Source organism: Pogonomyrmex barbatus, unplaced genomic scaffold (genome assembly GCF_055798465.1).
Source record: "Pogonomyrmex barbatus isolate J1 unplaced genomic scaffold, ASM5579846v1 scaffold15, whole genome shotgun sequence".
In the NCBI taxonomy this organism is placed as follows: Eukaryota; Metazoa; Arthropoda; class Insecta; order Hymenoptera; family Formicidae; genus Pogonomyrmex; species Pogonomyrmex barbatus.
In genome coordinates, this window is record NW_028297111.1 from 2,707,136 (window position 1) to 2,719,424 (window position 12,289).

The window sequence follows — 12,289 nt, forward strand, 5'->3', positions numbered from 1 at the left end:
TGTCGCCCATTCCGCTTTGCACTCGAGAAGCAGACAGCGGATTGGTTGCGCCGGAGACTCATCAGATGCACAACGTTTTCATTGGTGGACATACGAACCACCACATTGGTGTACCATAAACATCATAATGGTTTTCAAGAATATGTAAGTTTCGTATATGATCAAATGAAATGATATGAACTGATATGCACTGACCAATCACTCACGCTTCAATGACGTCACGCATTTTAGTTCGTGGGACATGGTAGCGCTATTATCCAAATTAATGTTGGCGTCACGAGTGAAGTGAGCTACTAGCAATCTATATTTATATAGTCAAAAGTTATAAGCTATTTCAGGTGTTTAATTGTGTTTCCTAGCTAGAAAGCTCCCAAGGTGTTCTTAAATATAAGAACTGATTATGAATACCGTCCTAAATTGGGTATTTTATATTTAATGACTTGAGTGCACTCGGTTGTTATTTCTGAACTCACCCCAGAACTTTTTAGCGCGTTGGCAGCATTGAATTTAAAAATGATGGAGCAAGTTTTCCGTTGGTTAACGTTCTGATGTTTCGATTTAGTATGATTTTGGTTAACTCAAAAATTCATTATAAAGAGGAAGAAAAAAGATATTTTTTATTTGTTTAACGTAACAAGTAATGAATTATTTATATATATTTATTATGAAAGTGATAGAATAAGAATTTCATTTTTTCTGTTAGTGCGTGATTGATTTGTATTGATAGTTGAATTCGAAATCACATTAAAATGGTGAAGAATTTCGTGATCCCTTTGGTGAAAGATGAACTTTTGACGTCGCACGCTGGGCAGTATTTCGTTAAAGAGATTACTCCTTTACGAATGATATCACAGGCTCTCGATAGTAAGTTCTATTTCAAATTCTTTACTTTTAACAAAATATTGACACATGAATATAATATATATATATATATATATATATATATATATATATATATATATATATATACATGTGAATATTTTTTTTCTATAGCAGCATATTTAAATTATTTAAATAACAGTTGCAACAGAAGCTTCTATAACTATTAAATTTATATTACAGGTACGCGATCGGAATTGCAGGCAAATGGTGCACATTTTATTTTGGATCATTTTGATACATTTTTCTCTATTGTTGTTCATGGTGATAAAATTGAGCTTGAAGTCTGCCTGCGTTCCTTCAGTAGAATCCATAAGGGTAATATTTCTTGCAAGAAATTGAGGTTATATAAACAACAGCTTTATGTTTTGCAACAGATGCAATTGTATTAAAACAGATAAACTACTTTATCTAGAATCATATATGTATAACTTTCAGCTTTAGAGATACTTGTGGATGATCTGGAAAAAATATTTGACCATGGCAAGGATATTACAGATGATGAAGATAGGAAAACATATTTATGTATTAACAATATGTTAGCATATTTATTTTCATGGTTTATCTGTCATATAGAAGAGCAAATAAAAAGTAGTAATGAGATTAATATTGGAAAGGTATAAAATTTATCTGTATTATTGTATATTATGAAATTATATGATTAAAAGACATAATTTTTTAGCGTAAGAAACCTGCAAAGTCAGATATTGAAGAAGAATGGGAGGAAATTAGGCAAAAAGCATTGGAAGTTTTGTATCGATGGTTACAGGTACCATTGCATAAAATTTGGAGGCCACCTATTGTTGATAATTCTTTCGTCATGTAAGCTATAATATAATTATATAATTATATCGACTCTTTCAACAGACTGTAATTTAACATCTACCAACCTTGGATCTTTAAAAATTCATTGTAATGTTTTACATCGCTCTGACCTATATTAAAATTTAGAAAAATTTTGATATATTTGTAAAATCTTTAATAGCAAGTTTTTATTATCATCAGAAGTTTTTTTTAGGTAGAGATACTATCCCATTATTTACCAATTATCTTAGAATTTACAATAAAAGAATCAACTGTTCTCAAATCTCCAGTTTACCAATGATAGAAAATTAATTTTAAAATACAACATAATACTTGCAGGACTTTAGCACAGATATGTTATAAGATATTAGAGCAGAGTAAGGATACTAAGCAAAAGCATATGAGACAAACTATATTTGAGGTATTGCCAATTATACTTGCATATACATAAATTCTATTACATTCAAATGCTATATTTTTTATTATAAACAGATTCTAGGAACTTTGATTAAAAAGTACAATCATGGAATAACTTGTGTTGTGAGAATCGTTCAGGTATCTATGTTGATCTAAATTATTGATAATTTTTATTGTCTTAAAAATATTCATAATATATTTATAATGCCATAGTTGGTGAAGTTGTATGATGCACTGGCGATACCTATAGCAACTGGTGTGGTACACATGGTCACTGAATGCGGCTGTAACGGTTTGGTAAAAGAAGTGATGAATGAAATCGGACAAAGAGAAATTAGCGAAACAGATAGTCGCAACACATCCGTATTTCTTGAGAATATCGCGATTTTGCAACCTAATCTCATAATTCCTATTCTTGATGAAATTACAGATTATCTATCAAGTGAGGTATGTTTTCATAATTCATTTGCTATTAGTTAAACAATTATTTAATAAAAAAAGATGATAATATAATTATATAGTTACAGTTATAAATGCTTTAATTGAAGTAAAAACTTTTTAAAAACTTTTTTAATAGTTTTATACAATGAGAAATTGTGTAATTGGAATTTTGGGTGCTGTGATAAAAAAAGCACTAACTGGCGAAGATCTCACAGAGACAAAGAAAGAGCAACGTGATGAATGTCTGGATAATTTAGAAGAACACATGTTGGATTGCAATGCTCATGTGAGATCAAAAGTTCTTCATATCTGGCAAGATTTATGCTGTGAAGGTGCTGTGCCATTAGCAAGATATGGGAAGCTTTTAGCCAGCACTGCATTACGACTGGAAGATAAAAGTGCAAATGTCCGCAAGCAAGCTCTTCTATTGCTGCGTACCTTGTTACAAAGCAATCCTTTCGCTGGCAAGGTATACACAATTAAAAAATTATATTTCCAATTTTATTTACAATTAAATTATTTTTTTGACATGTACATAATCTGTACATATCTGTCATTGTAGTTAAATTGTGTTGAAATTACCAAATCGTTGGAAAAGGAGACCATAAAATTACAAGAATTAAAAACTCAAATCGTAAGCTCTAGTGGACGTGGCAATCAACAGAGATTCGAGCTTTGGGTCAATTTACAGTCAGACGTAAAGGCAGCAATAAAGCAAGTTCTGAAAAATGATGAAGCAGAAAGCACAGATAGTTCGTGTTATGAATAGTTCTTATTTGTCAACGAATTAATCTTTATTGTTTTACTTGTAAAATATAAATTACAAAATCGATAAATTTCTTTATAGATGTAGAACAAGATGAGAATATCGATCCAGATGATGCGTTTGAGCACGTGAGACAATTATTATTAAATCAAAAAGTCACTGAAGCAGTGACATATTTGTGGAAAACATGTACAAAATTGAAGGAAGCTCCTGAAATGAAAAATCTATCCATCTCAGCGAAAGAGGAATGTTTATTCGCTTTTTTGTTGAAAATCTTTATAGAATCAGAAAACAAATTGGCAGATGACAAAAATGAAGATTTAAATGATGCAGGAAGATCAGAACAAGACAATAAGAACGAAGAAGAATTAAGATTGCGAAATCGCGTTATAAATTACTTGAATGTATGTGACATAAAAATGAATTTGCGATTCTTTTACATTTTACTGTTATTATTATATATTTTTCTTACAGAAATGTCTCAAGTTCGCGACCGAATTAGAGAAAGCAATACCGATGGCAGAGAAATTATTGTTTTCCACATGTGTTGGAGATGCTGTTGAATCGTGCACATTTTTAGGAACTGCTTTCCAATTCGGAGTAACTGGTGCGGCTAGTTCTATGCGCGAAGCATTGTTTCAAGTATTCCATCGTGATCAATCTGTACGCAATAACATCGCCATAGTATATAAACAAATTTATCTTGATATAAATAGTGATAAACGATCGACTCGTCAAATAGCCATTGCTCGTGCGAATCGTCTGATTGAATTGTTGAAAGAATTAAAGCCTGGACAGAGCTCAGCTTTGACTCTTTTAATAGCGACATGGTACGAAAACGGAGACTTAAACAACGAATTGTTGCAAGTAAATATTTTTAATATTGCATTTCATAATAGATTATAAATATTTTAATTATTTATGGATTAAATATTTAAAGACAAGTTTAAAAATATATTCTAATTATGAATATATTATGCAGGTGTTATGGGAAAAGTTCTCTATGAAATATCCAGACACATCGCCAATAGACAGCAGAACCGCATTAATGATAATAACGATGATAGCGCAGGCGAAATCTAACATAGTTACAGATAATCTAGATGTCTTAATGAAAATTGGATTAGGCCCACGCGCAAAAGACGATCTTCTTTTAGCGCGAGATACCTGCAGAACGTTGTTAAAGATAAAACAAAACAGTAAGGATATCGACAAATTACCTCTAAGGTAGCGTTTATTAAAAGCAATGAAAATAATTCAGAATTTTATGGAAAATTGTATTTAAAAAACATTTTCTTATTTCTATATGTACATAGGTATCCTAATAATCATGAAATATTTAAAAAAATCATGATATTATTAATAGACTTTTTCACCAACACGGAAGAGAATGCCTATATTTCTTTCACAACGGATGCACTTAATGTTATATATCATGTGAGTAAAATTGTTGCACTTAACTCTTAAATAGTAAATTCCAAGTCAATTCTTTGCATTTTAGTTTAAAATATTATAATTTTATGTTTGTAAATTCTTTTATTTATAAAATAATTTATAAAAGAGTAGATACTTATATATAAAAAATTATTTTGAGTAAACTTTCTTATTTATATTTTGTATGAATATCTATTATTTTATAAATTTTGTTTTATAAATAAAAATAAAAAATATATATTTATTTTTACTGTTACGTTACTATATACTATATGTTATTCATGTTACTATGTATTTTTATTAAAAATTTTAATGTTTTTTTTTGTACTATGTTCTATTTTACATATTAAATACATAAAATATGGATTCTGGTTTACAGAAAGAGAACAAATATACATTTGACAATTGTCTTATTTGAGTTTTTAGAAAGCTAAGAATTAAATACATTTGTAATATCACTCGGATTGTTTTATTTTCAGTTAGCAAATCAGCCTGACAAATTAATAAAGGAATTATTATTGAGCATCACTGAGAAGGGTCAATTCACAAATAAAGAGATGAATCAAGTATCAGATGTGTCTAGCATTGTACTTTCCAGATTGCTTTATATAATTGGACATGTTGCCATCAGACAGTTAGTTCACCTAGACATATCTATTTATAAAGAACTAAAGCGTCGAAATATGTTACGAGAAATGCAGGGCAAGAAAAAGAAACGAACGAAAGGCGTGCTTCCAACGCCGGATATTAAAGCTAAGTCGGTGAATTCATTAACCTCGGCAAACGCATTTTCTCGAGTATCTCGAAATTCTCGAATATCTCGAGATACTTCAATACTCACTGAGGATAACGGGGAAGAAGCTTTAGAGGGTGCAATAGATGACGCCGAAGCAGAATTCATGAACGATGTACTTGAACATGAAATCATCACTGGGGATGGCTTACTTACGAAATTTGTGTATGTATTCAGATATCAGGAATAACATTTAGATAATTATATATTTGTAATGTATGAGGAATTATTTACAGTCCACTTGTATTGGATGTGTGTCAGTATCCTAGTACCAAATATAACAATGAGAACGTGCAAGCTGCAGGTTCACTCGCGCTCAGTAAAATGATGACAGTAAGCTCTGAATTTTGTGAAAAATCTCTGCAACTTCTGATTACCATATTGGAGCGATCGCCATATCCCGGAATCCGATCAAATATGCTGATTGGATTAAGTGATCTTGCCACTAGATTCCCCAATCAAGTGGAACCTTGGTCAAAACATATCTATGGAAGGTAAATCAACTCTCAATATTTAAAATCAGTATTCTAATTGAATTTACTTGTATATATATATATATATATATATATATATATATATATATATATATATATATACAATTAGAATATATATATACATATTCAATTAGAATACTGTAATCTTATCAATTATGTTCTTTTTTATGAGAAATAAAATATAGAAACTTGAAAAAATTAACAACTTTTTAAAATACATTCTAATATATGAAATATAAAAATTATCGACACACACACACACACACACACACACACACACACACACACACACACACACACACACACACGTATCGATAATTTTTATATTTCATATATTAGAATGTATTTTAAAAAATTGTTAATTTTTTCAAGTTTCTATATTTTATTTTTCATAAAAAAGAGTATAATTGATAAGATTACAGTATGATTACCGCCAATATTTATTTTTACAGACTTCGAGATAAAGATGTGAACGTGCGTAGAACATGCGTCCGTATGCTATCGAATTTAATAATGAGGGAAATGATACGCGTGAAAGGACAGGTTTCGGAATTAGCTCTTTGTGTTATTGATGCGGATGAACAGGTACGTCAGGACACGAAAGAATTTTTCGTTCAACTTGCTCAGAAAGGCAATGCTTTGTATAACATAGTGCCTGATATATTATCGCGCTTAGCGGATCCTGAATTGAATCTCGATGAGAAAAATTTCCAGGAAACTATTAGGTAAATATTGTAACTATTTGTAAGTATTTCGAGTAATGAAAAATATGAACGCTGCTTTATTTTAATTTATAGATACATTCTTGGCCTAATGCAGAAAGAAAAACAAATTGATACGATAATTGATAAGATTTGCGCTAGATTTAAATTAGCTGCTACAGAAAGACAATGGCGTGATCTTTCTTATTGTCTTTCGCTTTTGCAATTCAGCGGAAAAAGTAAGTAAAACAAATTATATTTAATGATTTATTAAAAAAAATAATTTTGTACTTTATTTTTTTGAAAGGTATACGACGCCTTATTGAAAGTTTACCGCTGTTGAAAGAAAAAATTCATTATAAACCAGTATTAATAGCCTTGCAAAATATAATCGAGCAAACGAAAAAAAAGGCAGACACGAAAGCCGCTAGTCTGGAACTGGAAGAGAAAATTCAGGAACTTTTGGAGGCTAAAACAGATAATGAGATAACAGATGAACACTTGATGCCACCACCATCTACCATGCCAAGAAACAAGAGAAATATCCGTCGAAGCAGACGTAAAAGTATTAGCGACGAAGAAGAAGATAGCTCCGATGATGAAAAAGATAGCTCTGAAGAAGATATAGATGATGTTGTCAAAGGTGAATTTGAAATCAATTTCATGAATGTTTTATTATTATTTAATTTATGTGCTTAATTATATGCTATGTGTTTAATGTATTTTAATATTTTATGTTTATAATTATAAACATACATGTAACTATCATATAGACATATATTCATGGAGGCGTTTCACTTTATATTTGAAATTATTTATATTATGAATATTTTATAAAAATTATTTAATACACACTTATACTATATTTACTATACTATACTTACATATTTACACTTATTATAATTATAAAATTAAAAACTTTAAATAACTTTGCATCTATTTTACAGTAAAAAACAGCAAAGAAATATCCAATAATGAAAAGGTCTCTCATGCGAAATCATTTACAAAAGATGATGACGATAGCACTGATGCTATACCAGATACCTCGATGTTTGTAAAACAAGGTATTTATTTTTTTTAAGTTTATTTCTTTTAAAGATTAGTATAATTGAATAACTGATTTTAGAAACAGTTTTAGTATTTATAGTCACTTCTAAATAAAAATTTTTATTTACACATATGTAAAATTTAATACACATATATATGTATATAAATAGTGAATTATTTACCAAGAAATTATTGTAAAAACTGATTTTAAAATTTTAACTCAGAATTTTCTCTCTCTCTCTCTCTCTCTCCATCTATAATATAATTAGTTTTATAATATTACAATATAGAATTATTCGAAATCAATGAAATAAGTTTTAAAGAACAGAATAATAGATGATGTTACTCGATAAACAGAATCTTAAGTGTCTAATTTTTTATTTTTGAATTTATAAATTTAACACAATTATTCGGGACATGCCGTTATTTTTAACAAACTTGCAAAGTAATAGCTCAAAGCTCTAGCTCTAGCCCTTTTTCTTCACGAAAAAAATTTTTACTGTGAAAAATATTACCACATGCTTCAATAGTCGAATGTTTTAAGACAGCAAGTTGACAGTAAGTTCTGCTTAAGATCTGACTTGCTATCTGCAGGTTTTGTTATGGATGTACGTTATCATACCTAGTGTAGCATATCACAGACATATCTATGTATAAAATGGTTGGAACAAATATAACAAAGAACGGTTCATCTCAGAAACTTATTCTGAGTATGCGCCATCCAGTTAAAACATGAGAGCACTGGTATCGACGATTTAAAAGTGGTGATTTGAAAGACAAAGAACGTTCAGGTCAACTAAAGAAGTTTAAAGATACCGAATTGCAGGCATTGTTAGGTAGAAAACTCAGTTCAAATGCTTAAAGAATTAGCTAAAGCATTAAACGTTACTAAATCAATGGTTTCTGATCGTTTATACGCAATGGAAAAGATTCAAAAAGAAGGCAAGTGAGTTCCACATGAATTGTCTGAATTAGTTATTCAAAATTGTTTAAATAGATATGTATTTTTGCAAAAAAATCCCTCAAAACTAACCAAAACACCTAATACAATACATGTTGCGTGTCGTGGTAATATTTTGCGCGATAAGAGATTTCCATGAAGAGAAGAAAATTGATTTCATTATCGATTTAGTAAAATAATTCAGCGATAGCTTTGAGCTACTACATTGCAAGTTCATTAAATAATGGCACGTAATTTGGGATATAAGTAATTGTTTTGAATTTATAGATATAAATTTGAAAAAAAGTAAATTAATTAATAATGGGCTCTTTGGAATGAACTCTTCGAAAGCAATAAACTTACAAAGGACAAATGAAAGTTAAGTCTAAAATTAAATTTTATGTAAATAAATTATCAATAAGAAAAATTATTAAATACCTAAAATCCTGTCTACCATCATAATACTATCTATTATTCTGTTCTTTGTTGTAATTCTAAACAGCAGAAAAAAACCGCATACAATATATAACGAATAACATTTAATATATAAATAGAAATAAAGATAGAGAATAGAGATTTATTTTTTTAGTATTATTTTTTATTTTTTTATTTTTTTTAAATAATAAAAATTAGAAAAAGATATAAAGTAAATAAAATTAAGAGTAAAGTTAATCTACATTGATAGAAATAGATTTAAAAAAAATTGTACATGTATGCATACGTGTGTGAATACATTACAAATAAATATCAAATAAAAATAATTATGAATTGTATATAATAAATTAATATCAAACAAGATAACAAATATTCTTAAAAATCTATAACTATATAATTATTATAATATACAATTTATAAACATATAATTATTATATTACTCAAACTTGTAATCAGTAATTTCAACATTGTTTTTAACGATTATATGTATGTAATTTTCTTATCAATAATCAATTGAATTAATTTAATTAACAATAATGAATAGCATTTAATTACTATTTTTATAAAATAATAAAACTGACAGAATAATAAGTGAATTTATTTTGTTTTCTTTTAGGCAAAAGAAAAGAACATATAAGAGGAAAAGACACGAAAGTGGCTGTTAGTTGTGCGTCACCGTCCGTAAAACGAAATAAACTTGATAAATCGTCGCAAGAAATTTTAACAAGAAGGAGTTCCACTCGATTGCGTAAATAATTTTTTATTTGTAAAATTAAAATATTTAATGGGAAAATATTTTTGATAAGAATTAAATTGTTTTATAAATAGTAATAAGAGTATAATAGAATAGTAATAAAATATTAATTAAAATATTAAGTAATAATAATATTTATGAAAAATTAATATTTTTATGATATAACGATATTTTTACAAATTATACTAGGATATATAATTATAATTAAAAATAAAAGAAAAATAAAGGAAATTAGTAAAAAAAGAGTTTTGAAAATTAATTTAATTAAATTGAAAATTAATTAAATTTAAATGACATAAGGAGTAATAATAGCAAAACAACATCATCATTAATTAATTCTTTAAAAAACACATTTTTATGTTTTTTGAATTATTTATAATGTATTTGAAAAGAAATTTTAAAAATTCAAAATTTCAATTTTATTTTTAAAGTTTCTTTTTATAAAACTTATATATAAATTTTACATAAATTTTTAAAATATAAAACGTAATATTTACGTAATATTTATTTAAATTTATAGCTTTCTAACTTTACTATTTCTTCACATGCAGTTTCATTAATGAAAAAAAATCGTTTTCTATCTTAATTTATTAAATAATAAGAAATTAATAATTTTATCCATAATAATTAACGAAATAATATACAGATATACTCGAAAGTAATTATCAATTAAGTTAATTGGAGCTTAATCGAAAATAAGCCGTCACATATGAATGTTAAATGACCATAATATCACTTTGCTTAAAGTCACTAAATTGATAAAGTACCGCAAACTATAGACACAAGGCCTGTTCTTTTTGGCTAAACTGGTTATACTAGTTATACTAGTTATACTAGTTATACTAGTTATACTAGTTATACTGATTATACTGGTTATACTAATTCACTTTAGAAGAAGAAAGATAAATTCTGAACTAGTGCAGGCAGTCAGCCAAAAAGAACAGATCCAATGTGTACATGAAAGTACATTATGTGCGGGAGCATCCCGTTTGACCACGTTGCAATTCGACACAGCCACTTACAGACCGATGTCTGGAGATTTTCTACTAGATCAACCAATCAAATAATTTTATTTTAAATTGGCCAATCGGCAACGTGGGCAATCAGACGGCACTCTTATGTGCACTTTCCGCCATATTAACTCCAAATGCAAGGAATTATACGACATTGCCACAGTACACAGTAGTGCAACTCTCTGTCGACACCTTTGTGTCGGTCCACAATAAGTATTTAATCTTTAAGTCGTAAGAAATTGACCAATCATAGTCGATTATTCTTTTCATATTCGATTATAATTGGTCAATTTCTTAGTTCTTAAAGCTTAAATCACCTATTGTGGACCGACACTTTGATGTTAGTAAAGTCAAAATCACAGCGCGCATGCGCAAGTTGAGGCACTTTATACAAAACGTCATCTGAATTTCTCTCTTGCTTATTCTTGCATCTTGTCTTTATGCTCTCTTTTTAATTGTTACATTAGAGAAATCGGATTTATAAATAAGTGTAAAATTATCATATAATACATATATATTTGTTATAAAAACAAAGCAGTAAAACAAAGCAGTCTTAAAAAATAATATATATATTATGTTTTAAAAAATAAATATATAGATAAAAAATATCTAATAATATTAATTTATAACAAATTAAGATCTAGTAGCTAAGATTTGTATGGTATTCAAAATAAAAAATACATGTAAAATCTTTGTATTTAAAAATATATATTTCTCTCACACACATACGCGCGCACAATGTATGTGTGGTATGTGTGCACGTGCAAATATATTTTTAAATACAAAATATCAAAAAGTTTATAAATTTTATAAAATAAAAAATGAGATATATATATATATATATATATATATATATATATATATATATATATATTTAGAAATATATATATATATATTTTATGTATAAAAGCATGTATTCTTTATTTTAAATATAATACAAAACTTAGCTATTATAGCTTAATTTGTTATAAATTTATATTTATTATTAGATATCTTTTTATCTACATATTCATTTTTTAAAGCATAATATATACTATTTTTTTAAGACTGCTCTTTTATATACAACAAATATATGTGTATTACATGACAATTTTACTTATTTGTAATTATATTTATTTGTAAATTCAATTTCTCTAATGTAACAATGAATTAAAAAGAGAGCATAAAGACAAGGAAGAGTAAAGCGAGAGAGAAGTTCAGATGACGCCATTGTACAAAGTGTCTCAATTTGCGCATGCGCGCTGCGATTTTGGCTTCATATATTGAAAGGAGTTGCGCTACTGTATACTATGCCATTGCTTACTTCAATCTAATGACTTTACATCTACTATTGGATATATGCGCATTGATATAAATATCACTCACTGAAGT

At 27.9% G+C, this 12,289-nt stretch overlaps 1 protein-coding gene across 1 annotated transcript; it reads left to right on the forward strand.

Annotated features, from left to right (window-relative positions):
- The first annotated feature begins 492 nt into the window (after positions 1-492).
- Cap-D2 (CAP-D2 condensin subunit) lies at positions 493-10,148 on the forward strand. Its single transcript, XM_011635737.3, has 21 exons — positions 493-637; positions 704-864; positions 1,063-1,197; positions 1,318-1,496; positions 1,562-1,701; positions 2,023-2,104; positions 2,176-2,238; positions 2,314-2,547; positions 2,678-3,010; positions 3,104-3,293; positions 3,389-3,711; positions 3,782-4,174; positions 4,290-4,534; positions 4,624-4,744; positions 5,221-5,699; positions 5,771-6,028; positions 6,481-6,753; positions 6,826-6,968; positions 7,037-7,372; positions 7,677-7,793; positions 9,768-10,148. The coding sequence occupies exons 2-21, from the start codon at positions 750-752 to the stop codon at positions 9,905-9,907; spliced, it is 4,299 nt and encodes a 1,432-aa protein (XP_011634039.2). The 5' UTR covers positions 493-637; positions 704-749; the 3' UTR covers positions 9,908-10,148.
- Positions 10,149-12,289: the final 2,141 nt, after the last annotated feature.

Coding starts and splice junctions, on each gene's coding strand:
- Cap-D2 (XM_011635737.3), top strand. CDS start 750: ATGGTGAAGAATTTCGTGATCCCTTTGGTGAAAGATGAACTTTTGACG. Junction 3,294..3,388: donor TGAAGCAGAAAGCACAGATA/GTTCGTGTTATG, acceptor ATTTCTTTATAG/ATGTAGAACAAGATGAGAAT. Junction 4,745..5,220: donor CACTTAATGTTATATATCAT/GTGAGTAAAATT, acceptor TTTTATTTTCAG/TTAGCAAATCAGCCTGACAA.